Raw genomic sequence first — 25,921 nt, 5'->3', positions numbered from 1 at the left:
CATTGTTCAATAGGATATTTTTTTCTCAAGATCTACAGATACTTGGAGGCCCACATCTTCTCTACCAGTGGCTAAACAGTCTATCAGTGTTTGATCCTTTTTGTTGAACTAGAACCAGCACTTAAATTGCCGTCGCCAAACACACCAGACTACATATGAATAAACAGTAAATTTAGAGTGTACATAGCCAGTGTATTTTCACATCTGCCTGGCTTAACTAAGGGTTAATTTCAATCAAACCAGAGCTAGTGATTGTTGGAACAGTGGAAATATGAAATAAGACAATTTTTGTGAGGTTTTTTTTGTTTCTGACTTTGAATTTTGTTCTGGTTAAAAAAAAAATGATCTTACTCTTTAACAAAAAGATCTCTCTGTGTAGGATCCTTTCAATAATGTTTTTGGACACTTCTGATAACAGTCTGAGCCCGTCAGTGGCAAAAACAATTACTTTTTATAGGTGTAAATTGATGAGGCAAACATGCCCCGAGTGGTGACATTGCAGCCTGGCAGCTGCTCTCGCTCAATACTGGACCAATTACCAAAAATATTGTTCCCAGTAGTCACTTAGACACAAAAAGAACATGGGACAATGGGGTCCTGAGGTAAAAATACCCCTTTACTCAGGATTTTTAAGTTTATGTAACGTGCAGGAAGCCACACAGCAGCTCCGCAGTGCTTTGTTTTCTCCTGTGGTGTCAAATGATGTGATGTTTTGTTGGCATTCCCTTGAACGCAGACTGTATCTATAGAAGAATGAAAAATTGTCTGAGTTATTAAAGCTTTTTGTCCTCTTGTCTGTTGTTTCTTTTGTCAGTGTGTGCAAAACTGAGGAGGCGAAGGATGAGACTGAAAGCAAAGCTGATGGAGGCGAGGATAGAGACGAGAGCAGCAAGGTGAAGAGGAAGCTCTCCTGAAACCTTTAAAAAAATATCTCTTTCCGTTTGTCTTATTTTGTCCCTCAACCTGAGATTCAGTTTATTCCTTTATGGGTACATTATTTACCTCATCGTACTCCCTTGAGATTAAAGAGTCCAATTTTTGTGGTGTTAGTTAAAATTTCCTCTGGGAGAGTTGATGTTCACCAGACGTGTGTGGCCTGTGGGTACTGTAAAAACAAATGTGTGGAGTTAATGATGCGTTTTAATACAGAACAACACTTTTAGTATCAGAACAGATCATGTTAGATGATGATGATGAGATATTGTGAATCTTTTTATTGCTTATTTTATTGTTTTATTTAGCTTTGCTTTTTGACGATTTTTTTTTTTTAAACTTCCACGCAACTGCAGTGTATCTGCAACACCGCGTTCTCAGTGTAGAGTTAATGCAGAAAGAATTTTGAAACATCATGGAAACAAATTAAGGGGTCAGATAAATCATCTGTTCTCGTCTTGCTTAATTTATTTAAATGCTTATTAAAGGGGAAACTGCTGCTTTTAAATATCTGCAGCCTGAGATGCAGCATAAATCAAAATGATCCTTTAATCTTATTTCAGATATGAAACATACTTTGGTAACTTGTGAATATAAAAGTGATCTTAAACATGACTTTTACAAATATTTTATAGATAAAGAAGATAACTATTTAAATTGTGACAATAAAACATAAAAATATATAACTGACAGATTTTGTAAACTGAAAATCCTCAGTAATGTTAGTTGATTTTGTTGTGTTTATTCGTTAATTGTTAAAAATGTGTGTGTTTTTATTTCACAGGGAGAGGAAACCTGCTCCAGCACGGACACCTCAGACAAGCCTGACAGTACAGGTCCAGGTGAGACATACTGCGCTGTCATATCCATAAATATAACAGTGCCAAGTTGGTACACAGTAGGTGTGTCACGATACCAGAAATTTAGCAGGTGAAACCAACACCAGTGAAATTCAACACAGTCCAGTACCATGGAAAACAAAAAACAAAACAGCAAATCCAAGCAAATATACTTCAACCTACACACCTTTAGTAAGAACATTGAGATACAATTTATTATTAATTCCTGATGATCTGCCTTGAATACAAAATACTCTATAGCCCCTTTTACACTGCCTGTTCAAGGTGGGAATATCGCACCGTTATGCCGCCTCACCGTTTTGTGTATAAGGTACAATCGCAGAATGGGAAGACAGAGTTATCTGGCCTGAGCTGGGAACAGAGGAAGTAACAATGCTGAAACGATGTCTGGGTGGCACAGGTGTGACATTTTGAACATGTGGTATGTGTTCGACCTGCTGCGGGAGATTTAATAAGTAGCTGATAGCAGTTAGCGGCTAACTCAAAGAAGAAAAGCAGCAGCTAAAAGTGTTCACAAATTGGGAGAACAATGAGGTCTGGGAGCTCTTTACCACGGCGCCAATCTCTCCCCCAGATATTGTCACTTCTGGCTCCAACTAACCAAGATGGCAACAGTCAAAATGCTGAACTTTAGCCGTGAGTCCAAAAACCAATTGGTGAAGTCACATCATTTTTAATCTATGATTTTACCCTAAATTGGACATTTTTCGTGTCTTTACAACCAGAACAAAATGGTACACCCATAGCACCTCAGCACACTGCTGGCGTTAGTAGCAGAGTGTGAATTCATGGCGCTCAAATTGCAAAGAATTTGTGTGAATTTATGTTGCCCTTCAGAAAAAAGGCTTTTCTTGTCAACAAGGGGAGGCAGAGCTGTTGCTGCAGCTGCAATTGTCGTTGTTTCCACCTGTTGTTCTGCGCTTGGAGGCGTTCGTCTTCTTCCTTTGGCATTTAATGGCAGACTAGAACACCTGTAGGCGTATGTGCTTTCCTGTCAGTTCTGGTAGAATTGCATCTTGGGTACCTACGGTATGGGAGAAAAACAAGTACCGTCAGGTTTTCAGAGTTCTGCCATTGCCTTGGTACTGAGGTTCCTGTTCTCGTGACATCCCCAGTACACAGTGTGCGTCCTTTGGGAGAATTCTCAATAAGAACTCAGGCATGCAGAAGCACCCGTACATTAAAGATCCACCGACACACATGAATACAACTTGACAGCTAAAGAACGTCTTGGCATTTGCAGGTCTTACGGGCAATTTAAGCCATCATTTTTTTCAACTTGTAATTTCATTTTTTTTCTGTAATGAGTCAGACATCCCCGTCAGACAATATGATATGATTTCTCTCCGCTGGGTTCCATCTCCCCTTCTATTCATGTCAAGAGGTGCTTTCCCACGACGTTTCATATCTGAACCCATTTCACCTTTCAGCTGCAGTCTTCATTTCACCGCTGCTCTGCCAAGTACGGGCTGATGTGAAATGAGTTTTGATAGTTTTAATGGTGCTCACTGTCTCAGTGGGTACGTTTAATGGACGTCTCATTGTCAAATGGCACTCTGGAGAAGGAGATGGAAAGACATCCACACTCGGATACAAATACCTTGTTACACATTGTTAAATGAGAGACATTACAGACACAGTAATATTGTAAAAATGATCTATATCATTTCAGCCTTTCCTTTAGTATTCAAAACACGTAGGTACTTTAACAGAAAAGCTGGATTGTGAGTCAAAGAGAGCCCGATGTGACCTGCTTTGGTTGATTTGGTACAGGCAGTTACCAGCTCATAAGTTCTGTGCTTTATGGTGAGAATTTCAGGATCTGTTCACATCTGAGCTCGATTAAATAATAATAATAATAATAATAATAAATTTTATTTGTAACGCACTTTATATTTAACGAAAAATCTCAAAGTGCTACAACAGCAAGAAAAGAAAAAATAAGTTAAAACAAGAGTTAAAAGCAGTTATCAAAGTAACACGAGCAAAAATTACAGATTAAAAGATTTTTTAAAAAGGTACGTTTTAAGGCCCTTTTTAAAACAATCAATTGACTGTGGAACCCTCAGGTGTTCTGGGAGGGTGTTCCACAGTCGAGGAGCAGAGGAGCAGAAGGCTCGATCTCCCAGTGTGCGGCTCTTAGTCCTTGGGGGGAGAAGTCTGTGGCTGTTGGTGGAGCGGAGTGAGCGTGCTGAGGTCTGGGGGGTGAGGAGTTCTTTGAGGTACTGGGGGGCATTGCCATGGATGCACTGGAATGTGAGGAGGGAGACTTTGTAGTCGATCCGAGCAGAGATGGGTAGCCAGTGTAGTGAGTGAAGAATGGGTGTGATGTGCTCATATTTACGTACTCTCAGCAGGATTCTAGCGGCACTGTTTTGAATGTGTTGTAATTTTTGTATGCTCTTGCTGGGAATCCCGCTGAGAAGTGCGTTATGGTAGTCGAGTCTGGAGGAGACAAAGGCGTGGACGAGCTTCTCTGCATCTCTTAAGGTGAGTGTGGGACGAAGTCTGGCTATATTCCTCAGGTGGAGAAATGATATTTTGCAGAGGTGATTTATGTGGGCCTCAAAGGTTAGCTGGGGGTCAAACCTGACACCAAGGTTAGTGACTGTTGATGATAGAGGGATGTCCTTGCCAGAGAAAGTAATGCAGGTTATGGAGGAGTTTCGAATCTGATGAGGGGAACCAATGAGGATAGCTTCAGTTGAGTCTTTTATTTAAGACATGTCTGGATTCTGTGTTTTAATAAAGTTAAACCTCTCACAAAGAGACACCTCTTCTTGGCAAATTAAGCAGGAATTCATTTTGGGGTGGTGGCATGAGCACCAAATACTGTTAAAGGGACAGCTGAGCTCAGTGACACTAGATGTCTGGCAGTCACAGCGATCACATCACCCCCGTCCTCCAGAATCTCTACTGTCCCACAACACAACACATCCAATTCAAAGTCCTTCGCATCACTTATAAAGCCTCCATTACTAGGACCCCTCCTACCTCACTGACCTCCTCCACAGTCACACTCCCTCCTGTCTCCACTCCTTTGATTCCAACCTCCTGACTCCACCACTCAGGACCAAGCACTGAACCTGGGGTGACAGAGCCTTCTTTATAGCCGCCCCCTCCCTCTGGAACACTATCCCCAAACACATTCAAGACTGCACCGACCTCTGCCGATTCAAATCAGTCATCAAATCTCCTTTCCTTATTTTAATGATCAATTTCCTTAATTCAGTAGCAAACGTCTTTGTATGGCTGCTTTATGTCTCGACAGAGGTTTGGATTTTAGTGTTTAATATGAAAAAAGCAGTTTGAAGGAAAGAATGTCCGTTGTTAAAGTAAGGTATTCCAGTATAGAAGAACTCACACAATACCCAGTCCTTCTTTACAACAGATTTCTTTTTCACTCAAACTTTGTTCAGACCTTGTAGCAACAGCAGCTTCACACACTTACACACGTGCCCTCGCTGTGCCTTCCCTCCACAGACTCCCAGATGTCGGGTGACTTGTGCGCCCAGGATGGAACCCTGGTCACCACCACGACAACAGGAACAGGGACCGGGGTGGCATCTCTCCATGTAATCCAAGCCCGGCCCCTCTGGCCCACCGGCCCCGCCTTGACTGCCCGTTTACGCCGCCTAATAACGGCCTACCAGCGTTTCACGCTGCGCCGCGAGCCGCTGCTCAGGCACGACTTCCTGCTTCACGATGGCCTCGTCAGCATGGGGATCGGAGGAGCTGGAGCTACACACAGTCATCACTCTGGTGGGCCGCTGGCGTGGCAGCTGGGCGAAGAGCTGAGGCGGTGCTCTGTGGTCGCCACAGAACCTGACCCCTTGTTCCTGGAGTGGCAGAGAAGGTCAGTTTCGCTGATAGCAAGTTTTAAGATCAATATTTTATCAGACTGGTGATATTTTTATTGCAGATATTTTTGACTTTTGATATACCAGGGACACGTCAACAGGCTATCACAGGGCTGACACATAGACAGACAACCATTCACACTCACATTCACACCTACAGACAATTTAGAGTCACCAATTAACCTGCATGTCTTTGGTCTGTGGGAGGAAGCTGGAACACCTGGAGAAATACTCCGCTGACACAGGGAAAAAGTGCGAACTCCACATGGTTACGGATATGATGAAAAATTTAGATGTGCAGAGATGTTCCGGCCTCAGAATAGAACATCGGTGCATCCTTAAGTTAAAATTCTGAAATTCATGGGGGTTTGTTTCACAGAGATTTGTACACACAAGTTTCAAAACCTCACATTTCATTTTTCTTTAAAATATGAAGATTTATTTCCCCAGTCGATAGTGACCAGCTCTGATTTTCATGTTACGCTTCACGTTGAAGGACACTTTATATTCACTTCTCTCTCTTAAAACATTACATTTACAGAACTTTGATAAAAATGACTCAGACAACTTGAAATAGTGCAACACAAACTTCCTGGAAACTGTTTCAGATTTAAATACTTTGTTTGAGGCTGGTTTAGTTGAAGAAAGCCCAGAGGCTACAAAGCCTAATTATTTTACCTGACAGTATTTGTGTGAATGTGTGTATTCCAGACAACCTCCTGTGGTATCTTGTTTAATGTATGAGGAAGGCAGGCATTTGTTTGTGTCACTGCTTTAGATGAACTGTGCTTTCCTCCTCTTAAATGTTCCTTTTATAGATGTTTGAATATGGTATTTGAAACATTATATCCTCATGTTTAAGGTGGACTCGTCGGGAACAAGCAGATTTTTACCGCACTGTGTCATCGTTTGGGGTGGTGTATGACCCAGAGAGGAAATCCTTTGACTGGTCCCAGTTCAGAGCACTGGCCCGACTGGAGAGGAAGACGGACGAGAGTTTGGAGAGATACTTCAACTCCTTTGTCAACATGTGCAGGACGGCCTGCAAACTGCCTCCAAGGAAGGAAGAAGGTATTGTGTGTGTGTCTGTGTCTGTGTGGCTGTGGCTGTGAGTGTTGTGCAAGTTACTAAAATTAGAGTTAGTTACAGTTAATAGAAACTTCTTTTGGTTAGTTAGTTTAATTACTTTTAAATATCTACTTCATTTCTCTTATTAAGGCACATATAGCATATTATTTTAGTGTTATGTGACACTATGATGAAAATAAGTGGCAGAACAATAAACCGTTATTGATTTGTTTTGAAAGGCCTATTTATTGGAGCCTTCAGTTCTTTAAATCAAGCAACAGAAGTCAGATATTCTCGGCAGAGTCAAACGAAATAACAACTGTCTCTCAGATATTTGACAGTAATTTCTTATTACAACAGGTCTAATGAAATAAAAGTGATAAAAGTTATTTACAGAAACAGTAATTCATATTCTGTCCATAGACTAGACTATAGCTCACTGCTATAGGCCTAATTTGGTTTTTGATCTTGAGGAGGTTCCTGTTGGCTACAGCAACACTAAACCCCTGAGCTTGCCTGAGAAGGACTAAATGCAGAAACCCACTTTCTTTTTTAAAATATCCCATGGAGAGGGAGAGACTCTCAGTGCAGCCTGTTTTTATTTTGTTCTGAAAATGTCAGCGTGCAGCCTCGTTCTGTGGACGATAAACAAGGTGCAGACTGATAAAGAAGGAAATGCAGTGAGTGCTGGACGCAGCAGTGAGTGACAACAACCTCGCCCACATTTAAGGGTACTGTTTGCAGTGGAAATGCTAGGGTCTAGGTACCATGTCTGAAGGGTTACTGTTGGTTCCAAAGGTACCATACTGAAAGTGTTTGGTGGAAACGGGGCTCTACAGAAACTAGTCCACCTTTTCTTCCCGTCTGGCTGGCTGTCTCTCTTTCGCTCAAACACACACACACACACACACACACAACAGAGAGACTGGGTGGCACTCACCTGACTAACGCATCATTACATGCTACATGCAACGTTGTATCAGAACTGGGAAAAATTCTGGGGAGTAGGCTGCGTTTGTCTGCTATGATCAAGACAAAAGTAATGAGCCCGTTTAAAGCTGAGTAATTGTAATTGTGTTACTGAATTTTTTAAAAACATTGTTAGTTACATTACTAGTTACCATCTGGAGTAGTGGAATTACAGCACTGGTGGTCACACACATGGGCATGTGCTTTTTAAAAATGACTGAGATTTTGAAAGAAACGTCAGCAATGGACAGATTTGTATTTTATTTTTTTTTACCTGGAGAAACTTTTTAATTTACCTTAATTTGATTTACCTTGGTCATGTGTTTATTTAACAAGAAGCTCATGAAGCTCTGCTTTGTTTTACAGTCACAGTCGGCTGGTTTTACAAAGTACATACATACTTGACTGTCAAAATCTGTAGAGTCCAACACCATGTTCTGATTAGGGTGTAGCTGCAGACCTCCTGTCCCTCCTTGGGACCTTGTTCCTGGGGAACTTTACTGACCCCTGCTGGTGGAAGGATTCAGTTGCTCTTCACTGACAGTTCATTTGTAGTTCAGTACATTAAATTAAGACCCAAACTCAAACAAACAAATCAGAATATTAAACATTTAATTGTAAATATAATGAGTAAAGTCATATTGGTAAATGCACTGCACATTTATAGTGCCTTTCTAGTCTGCTGATCACTCAAAGCTCCTTTACACTACATGTCACAGTCACACACTAGTGGCCGAGGCTACCATACATGGTGCCACCTGCTACTCAGTAGCCATTTACACACACTCACACACTGATGGAACAGCCGACGGGAGCAATTTAGGGTTCAGTATCTTGCCCAAGGATACGTCAGCATGAGGACTGAAGGGCTGTTCTTCCAATTTTCTGACCCACTCTACCTCTGATTCACAGCAGACCCAGGTCACCTTAGGCTCCAGAGTGTTGGGACATATTACAACATGTAAAACATGTGTAAATGTGACCTTGTGAGTTGTACGGACAGTGTCTAAGATCATTGGCTGTGGCCTTCCCTCTGTTTCCTCCATTCATGCCACACGTATCAGGCACACAATGCAGAAGGTGATGGGTGACTCCTCAGCTCGTACTCGTACTCGTACTCGTTGTCCTCCACTTATCTGGGTCCGGGTCGCAGGGGCAGCAGCCTCAGCAAAGAAGCCCAGATAGTCCTCTCCCCCGCCACTTCCATCAGTTCTTCCGCGGGAACCCCGAGGTGTTCCCAGGCCAGCCGGGTGATGTAGTCCCTCCAGCGTGTTCTGGGGCGGCCCCGAGGTCTCCTCCCGGTTGGACATGCCCGAAACACCTCCCAAGGGAGGCGTCCGGAAGGCATCCTTACCAGATGCCCGAACCACCTCAACTGGCTCCTCTCGATGTGGAGGAGCAGCGGCTGTACTCCGAGTCCCTCCCAGATGTCTGAGCTCCTCACCCTATCTCTAAGGCTGAGCCCAGCCACCCTGCGGAGGAAACTCATTTCGGCCGCTTGTACTCGCGATCTCATTCTTTCGGTCACTACCCAGAGCTCGTGACCATAGGTGAGGGTTGGAACGTAGATCGACCGGTAAATTGAGATCTTCGCTTTCTGGCTAAGCTCCCTCTTCACCACAACGGACCGGTTAAGCGCCTGCATCACTGCTGACGCCGCCCCAATCCGCCTGTCAATCTCCCGCTCCATCCTACCCTCACTCGTGAACAAGATCCCGAGATACTTAAACTCCTCCACCTGAGGAAGGACCTCCCCCCTGACCTGGAGTGGGCAATCCACCCTTTTCCGGCTGAGGACCATGGCCTCAGACTTGGAGGTGCTGATTCTCATCCCAGCCGCTTCACACTCGGCTGCGAACTGCCCCAGCGAGAGCTGGAGGTCACTGTTCGATGGAGCTAGGAGGACCACGTCATCCGCAAAAAGCAGGGCCGAGATCCTCCCATCACCGAACCTGACACCCTCCACCACTCGGCTGCGCCTAGAAATTCTGTCCATAAAAGTTATGAACAGAACCAGTGACAAAGGGCAGCCCTGGCGGAGTCCAACCCTCACCGGGAACGGGTCCGACTTACTGCCAGCCACGCGAACCAGACTCATGCTCCTTCGGTACAGGGACTGGATGGCCCTTAGCAAGGGGCCACCAACCCCATACTCCCGGAGCACCCCCCACAGGATGCCCCTGGGGACACGGTCGTAAGCCTTCTCCAAATCCACAAAACACATGTGGACTGGTTGGGCAAACTCCCATGCCCCCTCCAGCACCCTGGCGAGGGTAAAGACTCCTCAGCTCCCTTTTCAAATTCTTCCCTACCGGAAGGCAATTACAGAGTTTTAGAGGACGGTCATCTCACCTCAGGATGAGCACATACTGTATCCGGAGGCTGTTCAATACTTGAACTTTGATGCACAAGCACTTGAAGCCAACAAGCACTTTAAAAGTAGGTAGGTGACAGCACAAAGCAGCAGGTACTTAAATGAACCGAGCAGCACAAAGCACTACAGACCTGGACTTGAACTTTACCGTGTTATGTATGTTTGAATGTATAAATATGGTAACTGTTTCTGCTTCTCCTATTTTACATATTTCATTTACTTAGTGTATGTTTGGCTTTCTGTCTGTTTTTTATTGTAAAATTAATCTAGCCTAGGTTTATTTACTATAAATTGCATCTTTAGTCACCTCAGTGTTACAAACATCAGGATCAGGAATATATTTCAATGATTGGTTGACAGGAGGACGCACATACAAACACACTCAAACTTATTTATCTTTTTTCTCTCATCCCCTTCCTTCAGATCTGCATCTCTCATACGTTCCTTGTGCATCTTACTGCCACTGCTCCATGTTGACTCTCTGTATCTCTCATTCCCTCTCGTTTCTTTCAGGGTTGGTGGATCCCGCTGTGCTTGTCGAGCCTCTGACAGAAGAGAGAGCAGCCCGGACTTTATACCGCATCGAGCTGCTCCGAAAGATCAGAGAGCAGGTGGGTTCTTTGTAGAAACGCAGTTTCATCATTAATACTAGTTTTCAGCGTTGCAACTCAAACTCTGAACTTCAAAGTTTATCTACAACGCAGCAATTGTTTGTGTAGAGCTTGGTATGAGTTCATTCCAGTGCACTGATGGATGCACAGATGAAGCTTATTCATCTCTCTACATTTTGTCTCTGGCATTTGATCGATACATTTTGTGTCAATAATAGCTCCCACCTTCTAGTGTTATGAAGAAAATTACAAGTGATGACAGAAATCATATAAAAAGGCTCTTCCTATATCTCATGTCTGCCTCACGAATATGATCATAACTGGGATAAGCCTCATGAACAGGTTATTCGTGTCCATGTAGTCGCACTCATAAAACTTCCCATTTCTTCTTTACATTTTTACTGTTTTATATTTACTTCTTGTGCCTTCCTGCTCTGAACTCCCTCAGGTTCTCCGTCACCCGTTGCTCTCAGCCCGCCTCCAGCTGTGCCGCCCCTCCCTCTACCTCCCAGTCTGGTGGGAGTCTGGCAAACACGACCGTGACCTCCTCATCGGAGCAGCGCGCCACGGCTTGAGCCGCACAGACTTCTACATCCTGAACGACCCCCAGCTGAGCTTCCTGGAGGCACACAGGAACTACGTCAGGGGACACCCCTCTCATCTTCATCCTCAAAGCCATCATCACCCTCATCACCCAGGCCTGGTGACCCATCCCGGCATCTCGTCTTCATCCTCTTCGTCCCATCCACAGCTGCCTCATCCTCACTGCTGCCTGTATGATTCTAGTCTCGGTCGCCACTCCCCTCAGCCTCCTGAGTATCCTCACCAGTCCTCTCACCACCACCACCATCATCACCACCAGCATCACTCTGTGCCTCCGTCTGCTCCTTCTCCTTCCTCCTCCTCTTCTTCCTCCTCTCACCCTCACCTCCACCCTCTACCATTGGATGCCCACAATTCTGCCTCACCAAGTCTGGGAATAGTTCCTGGGTCACGGGGAGATTTCCTCGACTGTCCTCCTCTGGATGAAACCCTGGAGCTGGGTTCACTACAGCATGATGCCATGTCTGCAGATGCCTTACATGGAGGGAAGGCATCCAAAGACGCCCTCAACGGTTTCCCATTCAATTCAGCTGCAGGAGGTCAAAGCATGCTCAACTCGTACGGCGTCGGGGGAACAGACCTTGATTCAAAACTAAGGAGTGACGTGCTTGTTGGTGAGCAGGGCTCCTCAGAGGAAACCGGGCTGATGGCACCATCGGTGGAGCTGGATCAGTTACAGGTACGCATCTGCATTCTTAAGAAGGCTGAAAGGTGTAAGATTTAGGGGGATTTGGTGGCTTCTAGCTGTGAATGGCAGATTGCAACCAGCTTAAACTTCCCCACCTAGATTTCCATCAGTATTCATTGCTCAGGAGGTTTTTATCAGGAGCCAAATTATCCACAGAGGTCTCTTCCTCTCCAAAATAAACGGACCAGGTGATTAAAACCGCTAAAAACACTGAATAAAGTAGTTTCACATCACATATCAGTGCATCTCGGAGACGGGCGACCCACCCACAGCATGCTGAATCCTCAAGCAGAACCAAGACTCTATGGTGGGTGGCAATCTGCCTCTGCCCGTTGGGTTGAGAGAAAATACAGAGATATAATAATAGAGATATCACTTTTTATAATTATAGCAGTGGATATAATAAAACAATATTAATAGCAGCAGTATTGACATTGGAAGTATGACTAATAATAAAAGCAGTAGCAGTGGGCGTCAAGCAGGATAACAGCAGCAGGTGCCACCGCAATCCAAGAAACCTGCAAGGCGAGAAAGCACAAAGGCTCCAGCGAGGCCAAGTTAGTACCATGAATCAATGAGACGTGAATGCATAACGGAGAGAAAGAGGAGGAGAGAGGAGCTCAGTGTATTGAGGGAAGTCCCCTGGCAGTCTAGGCCTATATAGCAGCCTCACTAGGGGCTGGTTCAAGGCAAGCCTGAGCCAGCCCTAACTATAAGCTTTATCAAAGAGGAGAGTCTTAAGCTTACACTCACTCTTTTCTGGAAGGTGGTTTCACAGGAGAGCAGATGAATAGTTAAAGGCTCTGGCTCCTGTTCTACTTCATCTTTCATTAACCCATCACCTTCGTCCCTGCAGGCTCCCTGGGATGGCACAGACCACTCCAGTCCAGCTCACCACATGTTCAATGAATCTGATCCAATTCTTGGACCTTCCACTCTGGAGACTGGCTTTCTGGAGGAGGAGGATGAGGAGGCGCAGGGGGGAGACAGAGGAGGGGAGGAAGGTGGAACTCTGGAGGAGTGTTTGGGCCTCCCACCCTCCTCCTCTCCCTCCCACCCCTCTGCAGGAGACTCTGTGGAGCCGCTGTCCTCAAGTTACATGCTCTTTAAGGTTAGTTTTCAAGCTAATGTTGAATTGAAAGGAAGGACGCAGAGTGAAAAAAGAAAATTCTGTTTGGTTTTAATTACAATTCATTTAAATTTTCTAACTATTATTTTGTAAAACAATAACATGAATATATCATCACAAAGCAATTCTTATTTTGACACTTTTATTTTCTGTATCCAGGAAATTGGTGTGAGCGAGGAACCCAGCGCAGATCAAACCGACCTTTCAGCGAGCCCCCCGCCTCCTTATGTCCCCCCACCTCCCCTCTCTCTGTCTGACATCACTGCCCACACGCCACAGCATAGGCTGGGCCCCTCTGATGTGGCTGAAAGCTTGGCTAACCCTGTGGAGGAAGGAGAAGGCCAGGAAGGAGGCACTGGGTTCGAGTTTGATGACAAGGAGGAGGAGGAAGTGGAAGACTTGTCAGGGGGGACCTTGGAGCAGAATGTGGAGAAACAAAGAGATCTGGAGGGAGTGGAGTGTGACGTAGACCAAGGTATGTGGAAAAAGTACAGGTAGTTGTACAGTGTATTTGAAGACTAATCAATTTTACATAAGTGGCCTCAAGAAAGACGGTGTTCCTAAAACATGTTGGAGAAGTGTCATAATTATTTGACTACAACTATATCTAAAATTATAAATTCAATAAATTATATCCAGATCACCATTGTTTTAAGACATACAGATAGATAGATAGATAGATAGATAGAGATACACCCTAAACAGGATCATAAATACTGAAATACTACTGACGCTGAGACGAAATGATCAGCCAATGGGAATAACATGACGGATTTTTAAATTACTTAAATTTCTACATGGTGGCTTCACTTTAACTTATCTCTGCTTCTTTCAACATGATTGAATTTTCATTGAACTCATATTGCCAGGCACCGCTTAACATCTTGATGGTTCATCCTTACAGGAGCAGACCAAAGTTTGGGAGTTTTGAATCCACCCATGGAAGTACCTCAGATGGACGGGATAGTGCCAGAGCCGGGCCTTGCAGAACAGGACGAACAAGACCTTCAGGAGAGCTTCGACCAAGCAGAGCATGAAGAGGAGTTACCACAAGGGGTGCATCCGTATCTTGGGAAGCTGGAGCAGGAAGGTAGCCTTGCATGTCCTGAGTCCATTGAAGAGCCTGGGGAGGAAGTGGATGGGTTGATTCTGTATCAGACAGTGGAGGAAGAGACGATAGGAAACTCTCTTGACACTGAAACATTAATGGGGAACGCAGCTGGAGAAGATGGTCCAGCCGAGTGCACAGATCTGGCAGATCAAGTGGATGAGATCTCAGAAGGGCAGATGGATCATGTTTCTTTCATCCACGTTCCAGTGGTTCAACCCAGTGATGACGTGGCAGTGAAACAACTAGACGTCAAACCCAACGAGATGGTGCTGCAGAGCATTTACTCAGAATATGCACAACCCTCCTGCCCTACAACGTCTGTCTCACCCCCTACTGTAGCAGCAAAGGCTGACGAAACCGCCACAAAGAGCAGTGGCGGAGCTGGAGTCAAAACCGAAGTCTCCATGAATCAGAATAACTATGAAGGTACAGCTGAAGATCTGAGCTCACCACATGGGAGGAGAGACTGTAAGAATAGAGTCCTGACATTCTCCCTTGACCAGGACAACAAAAATAATCTGCTTGAGCAAATTGGAATCAAAATGGCCCCAACTCTACTTGCAAACAGTATTGACACAAAGCCATCTGATCTCAAGTTTTCTCTTCTACCAGACAGTGGCGTTGACAAGAAACCTCAGCAACTGGAGCTGCCAATCAAGGTAGAGGAAACCAAGATGGAGGCTGGAGAGGATGTCTACCCCGACAGCTCTGAAGTCAAACATGGAAATTTCCTTTCTTACCACGTCAAGTCAGAAGACTTAGTGACCAAAGCTGAGCAGTTAGACTATCCTGTCAAACCAGAAACACTGGAGACCAAACCCGAAGATCTAAGCCTCCCCATGAAGCCTGAAAGCTTAGACTGTAAACCTGAAGTCCTCCAGTTCGCAGCCTTCTCAGATGGCGCTGAAATCAAACCTGAAGAAAAACCAGTAGCTCTCAGTTTTGCTGTGTATCCAGATGGAGCTAAGCTTAAGACTGAGACAGAGCAAGAGGATTTAAGGTTATCGGCCTTTCCTGACACGTCTGCCATCAAGCCCGAAGCCAAGCCAGAGGGTCTGGAGTTCACAACCTACCCAGACAGCTCTGAGATTAAACCCGAGGCCAAGCCGGAGGACCTCGAGTTTACAGCTTTACCTGAGATCAAAGCTGAGACAAAGCAGGAGCTGTTGGAGGCCGACAGCACAGTCCTGACCCCAAAGCTGGAGCAGGTAGATGGGCTGGTGGACACCTCGGAGAGTCTGGTGGTGAAAGGCCAAGTGAAGGAGGAGAGGCCAACGACACCAGGTGAGAACAGGTTTTAAAGGTTGATCTGCAACTAATAATTATTTAACGTCTGGGTAAAGTGAAATCAGAGTCTGAACATATTATACATGTCAAAAAATAATTACTGACAACATGTTAAAGACTGTGAACTATACAGTACTGCATTGTGGAGTTAGGGCCCATACACATTGTGTGTCATTAACCACCTGGAAAACGTGAGGTCGGGCGCAGGATGCTACTCCTGTGCCTACTCTATGCCAACTTTCAAGAGCATGTAGTGTCTGAGGATGCTAAGTGGACAGAGACAGGGCCTGAGCACCAAATGTGTGTGTTTAAGTTGGACTGGAAGGGAAAGGGAAGCTGCTGATTTTTAAGCAGCTGTGTGCCGTTGCAATGTGGGCAGTATATGCAAACGAACAATGGTCAACCTCCCTCTGCTCTGCAGCTTGCGGAGGTCTGGTTGGTGCAGCACGTTGGAAGTTTGAGCCAAACACAGTTCATCTGCAGACACTGCGGTGACACAGAGTTGTTTCATAATTGGCAGAATTTACCTTTAATAACTTCCTCAGAACACTGCTCTGTCACCTTGTCACACCTCATTGACTGCTTCAGCTCGTTGCTGCAAGTGTCACCGCCATATTAGACGGGCAAGACAGGCCTTCAGTGGACACGCCCCTAGTGTCTCAGAACAGATTGTACAGCTTTTATTTTCATCATTTTCAAACCTAATTTTACATATTTGGTGATTTTATTTAATCATTCAAATTTGGCTGGGTGGTTGATAACAGATTTTTGTGTGACACATTCACAGCACATGTTTATTTTAATTAATAATATTTCCCTGGATTAATCATCAAGTTCTTTGTTTAGTCTGTAAAATGACAAAGTGATGACTAATTCCCATCACAAGGTCCCAGACACCAACTGATCTCTTCCATTTGCTAATTTTATAAAATGTTATGAAACTTTCAAAGATATAAAACAGAGAAAATTCAAAATTTGACACATTTGAGAAGGAACTGATTTTGGCATTTTATTTCATTTATGACCTGGAAAGATAAATACACTATTAAAATGGTTGAATCAATGACTAATCCATTAATGACCAGTCTTATCATAGGCACACGTGGTGCCGTTATTTGCAAACCACATGAAGCGCAGTGTACTGATGTTTGATTGTACAAGTTTGAAAAAATGCACCTCCTTCTACAAACCAGGCTTGAACTTGTCATTCTCTTCCACAGTACCTGTGGTGGAAGGTTACGCGGGCAGCCCCAGGTTTGCAGCTCCTGTTTCCATGTGTGAGATTCCTGAAAGCCTCCACGACACCAGGGAGCCGACCATCGCTCAGCTGCTGCAGGAGAAAGCACTTTACTCATTTTCTGAGTGGCCCAAGGTACTGTGGTGTCTTTTATGCCTGGAATCAGAATCATATACACCTCACCTTACATTTACAGAACAGACGTATGACAGAAAACTGGTTGTATGGTCATTTGCATGCAAACCCAGGCTACGATCAAATCTCACGTCGCGTCTCAACTCTTGTATGCAAGTTTGAGTCAGCGTGAAGTGGCGGTGCAGAAAATTAAATCTGGCTGTGTTGGAGAATCGTTATCAGACCATGTTATGACTGGCATCAAAGTACTTGCAGTCACATATTCATTACTAAAAAATGTATAGCCTACGAGACAACAAATTTTGTAAAGGCCTACATCACTGACCGAAGGCTGAACACTTGGCTGTAGTATGTCTCTCCATGTCGTAAACTCCAGAAGCAAGGCCTCTAAAGTGAGAACATATATTGGAGTTGGATATTCAAATGACAGTTGTTTTCAGTAACCTTCATTGTCAACGCTCGATCATTTCTACGCTGTGATCAGCGAGATAAGAAAGTTTGAATAACTCACATGTGAACCCCATCCTAAGATGATTTCTGCACTCAGATCTGTGCTGGTTTGCATGTTAGATTGATAAATGAGGTCCAACATGTCTGCATTAAAAAGAAGGTTAACCTGTTCACGTTATCATCTTCGTGTCATTAGTTCGGTCTTATACTGTTCCCTGTAGGACCGTGTTATCATCAACCGCCTGGACAGCATCTGCCACGCCATCCTGAAGGGGAAGTGGCCGTCATCAAGCGAGCAGTACGACTCACCCGGCTCCATGGTCGCCAACTCATGCCTGGCCAACAGTTTAGCCCAGCACCACCACCAGCAGCACCACCGTGCAGGCTTCCTCCCCACCACGGCCTCCAGCTCCGTCCCGGGCCAGTCCAGGGTTCAGCAGACGAACCCTGGACTCGGGTTCTCCATCCCTCCCCCTCTCACCAGACTACCTAAGGTGAGAACGTCCCTGTGACCCACTGAATGAATGAATTAACTCCCTTTGTTGTACATACCTGTGCATCTATCATCTGTCCACATGTATCTCTACTATCTCATGCCATGGTTCATACAACTGGTGTCCAGTTTGCACTGCTAACAATGCTAATAGTACTAATAGACTCCTAAATGCTAACAGACTAGACTCCGCTAAGGGTGTCATTACTTTGACTTGTCGTTCGGGTGCTTTTTCATTACGGCTGAACAAGGTAATAATTCTCAAGCCCATTTGATTTGTGGCAAAACACCGGACTGCACTGATGAAACGTTTAATATCGTGATATGTACTGGAAATGACAATATAGCCAGCAGCAAGTAGGTTGTTGGTTAGTCAGTGTTTTATTCAGTCTTCACCCATAATACAGCAAGTATAAATAATACAAATAGTGTAAACAAAGTCAACACTCTATGTTGTTACCGAAGAGTCTCAGGGAGAAGCCCAAGCTTGTATTTACCTGTCTTACATCCTTAACAATTTAAGCTATCCTCCATGAATACGATAAAATCATTCAGACTTGTAACCCTCAAACATAGCTTTGTAAAACATTATTTTCAAAACCCAAAATGTTTTACACATTTTTTAAAATCTTCTTGGTATTGTTCCACAATTTAACCCTTAAAATAGCAACTTACACCAAACCCTCAAATTGTATTTGCTCTCCTGTACTAAAAGAACTTTTGTACAGAATCTGGTAGTAACATCAGTTTTGCTCTGAACATTATGTGCATCATTTTATAATACACCAAATCATTACATTTCATAGTTTGTGTATTCAAAAACAGTATTTTAGTGTGATCATAGTAACCAGCCTTATTAATAATACGTATGGCTCATTTTTGTAGTGAGACTATTGAATTGTAAATCACAACTCCACAAAGTGTTATTAGTGCTGGTCATCTGGTGATCTCCCTCTAACTGGCTGCCACCTTATTATGTTTTAGCAGTTAGAAGTAAGGAAGTCCCACGTAGATAATTCCTCATTTCAGCTTTATGAATCAGCCGTCAAAGCAATTGGCAGTAATAGATATAAACAGGGCATCCAAAAAAATAGTCCACTCATTATGGCACTCCGTGTCGCCGGCAGCCAGTGAAGACATCTCTTTTGTAAGCTTCACATCCAAAACATGGCATATCGGTGCAGTTTTAGATTTCTTGAAAAACTAATTTTGCCACGTCTCCTCTCGTCAAACCAAAAAAAACACATGAACTTTCTCGCAAACAACACAAAAACCTCCTCTCTTCCTCTCCCACCTCCACTAAAATTTCATCCCCTTCCTGTTGCCACTGCTCGACTCTCGGCCTGTCAGACGCAAGTCCCTCTGTTAGGCTAATATATTGATTAATGCAGTACAAGTAATCATAATGACAAATTATGTTCCTCTAAGTTCAGCTGGTTTGCATAAAGTCGAACCTGTTTAAGCTCGTACACTGACGGCAAAACCTTAAATCGACCCAACTCAATTTTCAGCAGTTGAGATAGGTTACAGATTAAAAAATACATGACATCCACTTGGTGTTACCCTTTATATCAGGTATACTGATAAAATATATCATGTGATTATATGTTTTACATATGTCGTGTATCCTTGTTAGATTCATAGCTCAACACATTAACACCGTTGACTAATACTTACTAAAATGTCCGACATAGAGCAGGTTCTTCAGGTCGCACTGGACACCTCTAGTTCACACCATTGCTTTGTCGCTTCTTTGTAAAGTTCCGTGTCTCTGTAATCTGTACTGTTGATATTATACATGTTGATATCAGACTTGGGCAATTTTTAACCAGCATATCTGTAAAGAAACATCATATCTCAGCTTTAAGGAGAGCATTTTTAAGGATATTGTTCAAACTATATTTGTTCATTTACACCCAATTACAGTCTGACTGATTATCTGTACAGTGTGTTTCATCCAAAGGCATAATTTCCAAAAATGTAACACTCCACAGACGAGGGAACAGATGGGATGAGAGCTATTTATTTTGACTCCATGTCTCATGCTCTCAGAGGTAAACAAACCAGGCGAGCTTTGTGTTCAGCCTGGAGCAGCTTCCAAAGAGGAAAATGTATATAACATTGTTAAATAACTGTTGAGGTGTCGGGCTCGTGCTTTAACCCAGGTCTGGTTGATAGCCGCCACTGTGTTCTGTCTCAGTCCATATGTATGTTTAACAAAGCCATCATCTCTCTCCCATTCTTGTCTACCCCTCACCCACCCTGTCCACTCTGACAGTACATGTCGCGGGGCGGCGCATGTGGGCGCGGAGCTTGGCGCCTCACCTCCTTGCCTCTCTTACAGGAGAGGCTCGTGGCTCCTCCTTATCTCCCTGAGCTCAAACGAGCGGGAGGTCGGAGGTCATTCGACTATGAAGCCGCTGCTGCAGCAGCCGCTGCCAAGGTTTTAGCTGGGAAATCAGCATCGTCATGCCACACTGCCGCCACCACAAGCTCCAGTGGTGCTGCTCCGGTGGTGGCGCCGCCCTCTCATCGCACAGGAGCCATGCTGATTAACGGCTGGCAAGAAACAGCCATAGATCTAACCAAGTCGTCCGGAGAAATAAGCACCACCAGTGCCCTAGGGACAGGAGAAGCTGTGGTTGCACCGGGAATCAGCCACCATGGTGCTGGCAGCAGTCATAAGCTGCCGCCGCCACCCCCCATCACAGCACCGCTATCAGGCTCTGTGGGGATCGACATGGCCGGGATACTGCAGGCAGGGCTCATCCATCCTGTAACGGGGCAAATAGTTAACGGAAGCCTGAGGGGAGATGACTCACTGAGGAGGAGGAGAGGGAGGAGGAGAAACGTTGAAGCACTGTACTCTGAGTTCACCAAGAGCAGAGGACTGCACCTCCCAGAGACACAGGTGGGTAGAGGGAGGAGTGAGGGTATAGGGGTAGTTCAAATTCTTATATGTGCTTCACTGTGAAAGAGAGGAGCCGCAGCTCGGGCATCTGGGGGGGTAAAAGTCAGAAGTTAAATTTAAAAAAAAAAAATTGGATTCGAGAGGAAAATCCTTTCCCCTACTCAGAATGTCAAAAACACCTGCATCTGTGTGTGTTTGTGTGTGTGTGTGTGTGTCTCTGCAGCTACAGGGCCGGGTGGAGGTAATCAGCCACTCCTCCGTCTCCTCCTCCACCTCCTCGCCGTCCCCCTCTCCTTCAGAGCGACCCGCTGGCCCTCCCACACCGTCCTCCTCTTCTACACCCACCCCCACCCAGACACCACCTCAGCCAGAGATCGTGGCCATCGACAGAGAGGCGGCCAGCAAAGGTCTGATCGAGTGGCTGAGACAGAATCCGGGCTACAGCATGGATCTCCCCACATTCACTCATGTGAGTCTCATGATCATCATCATCATGCTCATTGTAATCATGCTGATTATCACCCAGGGGTGCGCCATAAAATATTGTTCTGGATAATACTGGTATAAGTAAATCACATTGTGATAGTAGCAGCAACATGCATGGCTGAAAGTGAAATTGCTTCCAACCAAATCAGTTCCTGGACGAGGACAGATGTCATCAGTGTGGAGCAGTGGCATCATTAAGCCAGGGTGTCCAAAACTACTGCTCCCAATGTGTCATGAATAGCCCTGGACATATTAGACCCTTTCAGTGACTTGCTGCCCAGAGTAAGCCGTCAGCTGTATGAGATTTTCACGTCACCATAACATTCTCAAAAGATATCAGTTTCACTGTATTACACAATTATTATTATACAACAAGTAGCTAAGACCAAGCAATGTGATTGGTCAACAAGACATTAAGAATGTGCTCGAATCAGAATAACAGCACACCTGGCTCATCACTAAAATATTACTCTAACAAAAACCAGAAGGCAACAAATCTGTGACAGAATGGAGCGATTTGTTAATTTTGACCAACAGGGCAGACTCAGCTTGATGAATGTTTGGAAGAAGATGAGGCAGCTGCTGCTGTTGCTTTGGGACATAGTGGACACAAACATGCTCTATACACCGATCACCCAAAACATTAAACCACTGACAGGTGAAGTGAACAACATTTATCATCTTGTTACAGTGCAATGTTCTGTTGAGAAACATTTGGTTCTGACATTCATGTGGATGCCACTTGACATGTTCCACCCACTCAAACACCGTTGCAGACCAGACACCTCCCCTCATGGCAACGGCACTCCCCAGTAGTTGTGGCTCCCCAGCAGGACAATGCACCATGCCACACCACAACAACAACCTGTTCTCCAAATTCCCTGGATCCCAATCTGATCAAACATCTGTGGGATGCACTGTTACCCCACCTCACAACCCACTGGACTCAAAAAATCTGAAGCTGGCGCCCTGATGCCAGGTGTCACAGGACACCCTCCAGAGGTCCTGTGTTCATGCCTTGACAGATCAGATACAAGTCCGGTCCAAGGAGGCCCCACCGTGGATTGGAGGTACCTCTGGGGTACCAGCACGTCCCACAGATGTTTGATCAGATTGGGATCTGGGGTATTTGGAGGTCAGGTGGACGCCTTGAGGTCTCTGTCCTGTTCCTCGGGTCATGCCTGAGCAGTTTTTGTGATGTAGCATAGTGCATTGTCTTGCTGGGGGGCCACTGCCATCGATAAGTGCCGTTGCCATGAGGGGGTTTACTTGGTCTGCAACGGTGTTCAGGTGGGTGGAGCGCATCAAGTAGCATCCACATGAATGCCAGGAACAAAGGTTTCCCAATGGAATATTGCACTGTAACAAGATGATCAATGTTATTCACTTCACCCACCTATGGTTTTAAAGTTCTAGCTGATTGGTGTATGTGTTCATGTATATGGGCTAAAATCTTTCTAAAAACTCTTGACAATCCTGAAAATATTTAATAGATTAATATGTAAATATAAGCACACTGGAAGGCAACATTTACAAAACTGATAAATCTGAAACATTTTTCGTTTTTTATTTATGTCGTTGCGTAATCACAATATTACACTCAAGGGTGTGCTTCAACATTTGTGGCACGTCTGTGATGCGTTTTTTTTGTTGTTGTTTTTTGTTAGCGCTGAGCTACACATTATCTGTTTGAGCTGTTTTTTAAGGACATACATCTGATTGATTCTGTCTTCCCTCCTCTGTCCTGTCCTGTCTCTGTCCCTCTGCAGTCTGGAGCAGGTCTGTTACATGGTTTTGTGGAGCGTCCCAAGCAGAGGAGGCATCGCTGTAAAGACCCCACTAAGCTGGATATCAACTCTTTGACAGGGGAGGAGAGGGTTCCTGTTGTGCACCGAGGCACCGGACGCAGGGTAGAAAACACACACACAGTACATAACCTTCCTACTGTTGATATTTCTGTGTTTCTGATTTTGGCATGGCACATATTTGGAATGTGCATGTTATTAGTTATCTTAGACTGTTTCTGTTTGTACTCTTCCTCCTTTGTCTTCCACAGCAGTAAAGTTTAGTGTTATCCTATCTTGGATTGTAAAATAATAACTTAATATGTACTGATTTATAATAGTAATGGAAAATGACTTATGTGTTGATGAAGTTCAGTCATGGGTAAAAATATTCACTAATAGCTCAGGCTGCCTTAAGATGAGAGAGCAGGAAAAATCCTACATGTAAGTTAATATTCTTGTTGTAATATTGTGCTGGTTTTCCTGCCTTGCAGCTTGGTGGTGCTATGGCTCCGGCCATAAAGGAGCTCTCCAGGTGGCTGGATGCCAACTCAGAATACTATGTAGCTCCAGACTGGGCTGATGTGGTCAAACACTCTGTGAGTATAAGACATATAAAACAATGTCTGCAGCAAAAAAGATTTAATTTTTGACCAAAGTTTTAACTTTCCTTTTCTTCTAATTCTCACTGTTGTTGGTGTGTCAATTCCTCTGATACACATGCTGCGTTTCATTAGTCCTTCAACACGCCTTTGTTGACTTCCCCTCAGGGGAATCCCTACTGCCATCATAAGTGTCGTTTAATTAGTCTGAAAACCTTTTTGGCCCTTTTGGCCCCACTCCAGAGAAGGTCCATCTCTGGACTGCTCCCAATGTTGGAGGTCAACAGGTGGCATCCATGTGATGTTTGCTGTTACGTTACACCAAGAGCTGAGTAAAGTGGAAAGAGGAGGTAGACCCTTCCCTGGGTCTACCTCCTCTGTGGTAGTATAGGTAAGGTAAAGGAGGTTGTTCGGTTAGTGCGGGGAGCAGTGAGACCTGGCATTAGGGGAGTGTCTCTGGGACGCCAGAGATCACTGTCTAGCCTCCTGGAGGTGTCGTGGGACCAACTAGACGAAACACCGGTGAAAGGAGGTTCCCACCCGATGACCCCAAAGACATGTTAGTTATCACTGCTCACTGGTCTGTATAGTTAAGCCTTGCCATAATAGCTTATCATAGGGCTTAGGAGGTTATTCACTGAGTGCTGATCCTTTTTTTTTTTTTTTTTTTTTTTTTTAGAGCACAAACTTCTTGTGTTTATTTGAACTAATGAATCGTCATTGTAATCTGCTAACTCCATAATCTTTACTGTCCTCCTCTAATGCAGGGTTTCCTCCCTGAGGGGAAGTTCTCCCGGATCCTGACAGAACCAGTCAACAGAGACTCGGGCTCTCGCCGACGTGGACGGCGGCCTCGCAGCGAGATGCCTAAGCCCTTGCTGTCTGTCTCTGACTCAGCCACATCTGGCCTCGGCCCCCCACTCTTCATGAACGGTGGATTAATCGGCAGCATGGACTCCATGGTGCAGATGCAGAACCTCCGTGGTGGTATTCCTGGAATTCCCATCTCTGGAATAATGGCAGCTGGATTTCCACATGGTTTCTCTGCAGCTGTCCAGGCGGGCGGAGCCGGAGCGTCGGCAGAAGATGCCAAAAATGGGTTGAGTATGTTACCCATGATGCTGCATGGCATCCCTCACCCCCATGGGGCTGCGATCCCACAACACGCCTTGTTCAGCGTCGGTGCGATGATGGCGCACACGCCGCCGCCGCCTCCTCCTCCTCACCCCAGCTCCTCCTCTTCTTCTTCATTGTCTGCTGCAAAGGTCACCACGACAACCGCACCATCTACATCTGAGGCAGCCAGCCCCTCTTCGACAACGCCTGCTGAGAGAGAGAGCACCGCCTCTTCTGGCTCTGGTGGCGGTGAGAAAGAGAGGAGCCGGGAGGAGAAAGGAGCAACAGAAGCTAACAAAAGAGCAGGAGTGGCGGAGGCAGCAGCCATCATCACCTCCACCAGCAGGGCCCACATTGGCGCTGCGCATCTCGGAGGCAGCACCGGCAGCCATCTTACCTTCAACCCCTTCCTGATCCCGGGCATGTCCCACGGCCTGCTGTACCCACACATGTTCTTGCCGCACGGTGGCATCATGGCGCTGCCCGCTATGCCTCCTGGTGCAGTAGACGGCTCCCCGGGCAGCCCCAAGAGGAGGAGGAAGAGAGGGCGGGAGGAAGGGGAGAGAGAGGAGGAGAGGGAGAAGGCAGCGGTGGCGGGAAAGGTAGAGGAGAGAGAAAGTACAGTTAAGGCTAATGTTACCTCCCACCCAGCCTCCTCCTCGTCTCCCTCCATCCCCTCTACCTCGGCTCCAGACCCAGGCCTGTCTCCGACCGAAGAGCCCCAGACTGGGCAGGGAGACGCAGAGGACGGGCCTGCAGAGCCCCAGGAACCTGACTCCCATAACCCTCTCGAGGGAGCAGCAACAGAGGAGAAAGAGGAAAGACTGGAGGACACAGGAGGAGAAGCAGCAGCAGAAGAGGAGAAGCAGGACAGTGAGGAGCAGAGACAGGTGGAGGGAGAGGAAGCGTAGAGGAGGAGAAAACTGCAGAGAGACGGACACTTCCTGCTCTCTCCTCCTGTCTCCTTGGTTGCTCTCTTTCTCGACTGAGCAACAGTGTAAAGTTTGTGCCGTGTCTGTCAGTCAATGTCCATGTAAAGACTTTTATTATGATGATGACTAATAATAATGATTATATTCAACTTGGTTATGTTTATATACCAAGACCCCACCCACCCTCTCCACTCCCTCCTTGTATACAGAAAAAAAAAACAGTGTAAGAAATGCTCTTCTGTGTATTCTTCCCCCTTCATTCTGCATCGAGACTGAGTCAGG

General features: G+C 45.4%; 1 protein-coding gene across 6 annotated transcripts in view; it reads left to right on the top strand.

Moving 5' to 3' along the window:
- The window catches only part of chd6 (chromodomain helicase DNA binding protein 6), a 160,643-nt gene extending 134,957 nt beyond the window's left edge, over positions 1 to 25,686 (top strand). For 3 of the 6 annotated variants that reach the window (XM_078171507.1, XM_078171509.1, XM_078171500.1), the window contains exons 30-45: positions 815 to 893; positions 1,718 to 1,775; positions 5,277 to 5,649; positions 6,516 to 6,724; positions 10,578 to 10,675; positions 11,124 to 11,957; positions 12,823 to 13,077; positions 13,255 to 13,570; positions 14,000 to 15,490; positions 16,714 to 16,865; positions 17,537 to 17,809; positions 20,087 to 20,719; positions 20,943 to 21,188; positions 22,975 to 23,133; positions 23,484 to 23,588; positions 24,359 to 25,686. In XM_078171507.1, coding sequence (XP_078027633.1) covers positions 815 to 893; positions 1,718 to 1,775; positions 5,277 to 5,649; positions 6,516 to 6,724; positions 10,578 to 10,675; positions 11,124 to 11,957; positions 12,823 to 13,077; positions 13,255 to 13,570; positions 14,000 to 15,490; positions 16,714 to 16,865; positions 17,537 to 17,809; positions 20,087 to 20,719; positions 20,943 to 21,188; positions 22,975 to 23,133; positions 23,484 to 23,588; positions 24,359 to 25,618 — 6,541 coding nt within the window. In that variant the 3' untranslated portion in view covers positions 25,619 to 25,686. The remainder of the gene's footprint in view (positions 1 to 814; positions 894 to 1,717; positions 1,776 to 5,276; positions 5,650 to 6,515; positions 6,725 to 10,577; positions 10,676 to 11,123; positions 11,958 to 12,822; positions 13,078 to 13,254; positions 13,571 to 13,999; positions 15,491 to 16,713; positions 16,866 to 17,536; positions 17,810 to 20,086; positions 20,720 to 20,942; positions 21,189 to 22,974; positions 23,134 to 23,483; positions 23,589 to 24,358) is intronic. The other 3 variants (XM_078171516.1, XM_033626900.2, XM_078171518.1) reach the window with 3 other exon arrangements.
- Positions 25,687 to 25,921: the final 235 nt, after the last annotated feature.

Source organism: Epinephelus lanceolatus, chromosome 1, assembly GCF_041903045.1.
Source record: "Epinephelus lanceolatus isolate andai-2023 chromosome 1, ASM4190304v1, whole genome shotgun sequence".
Taxonomy (NCBI): Eukaryota; Metazoa; Chordata; class Actinopteri; order Perciformes; family Serranidae; genus Epinephelus; species Epinephelus lanceolatus.
This window is presented reverse-complemented; position numbering and strand designations above follow the sequence as displayed.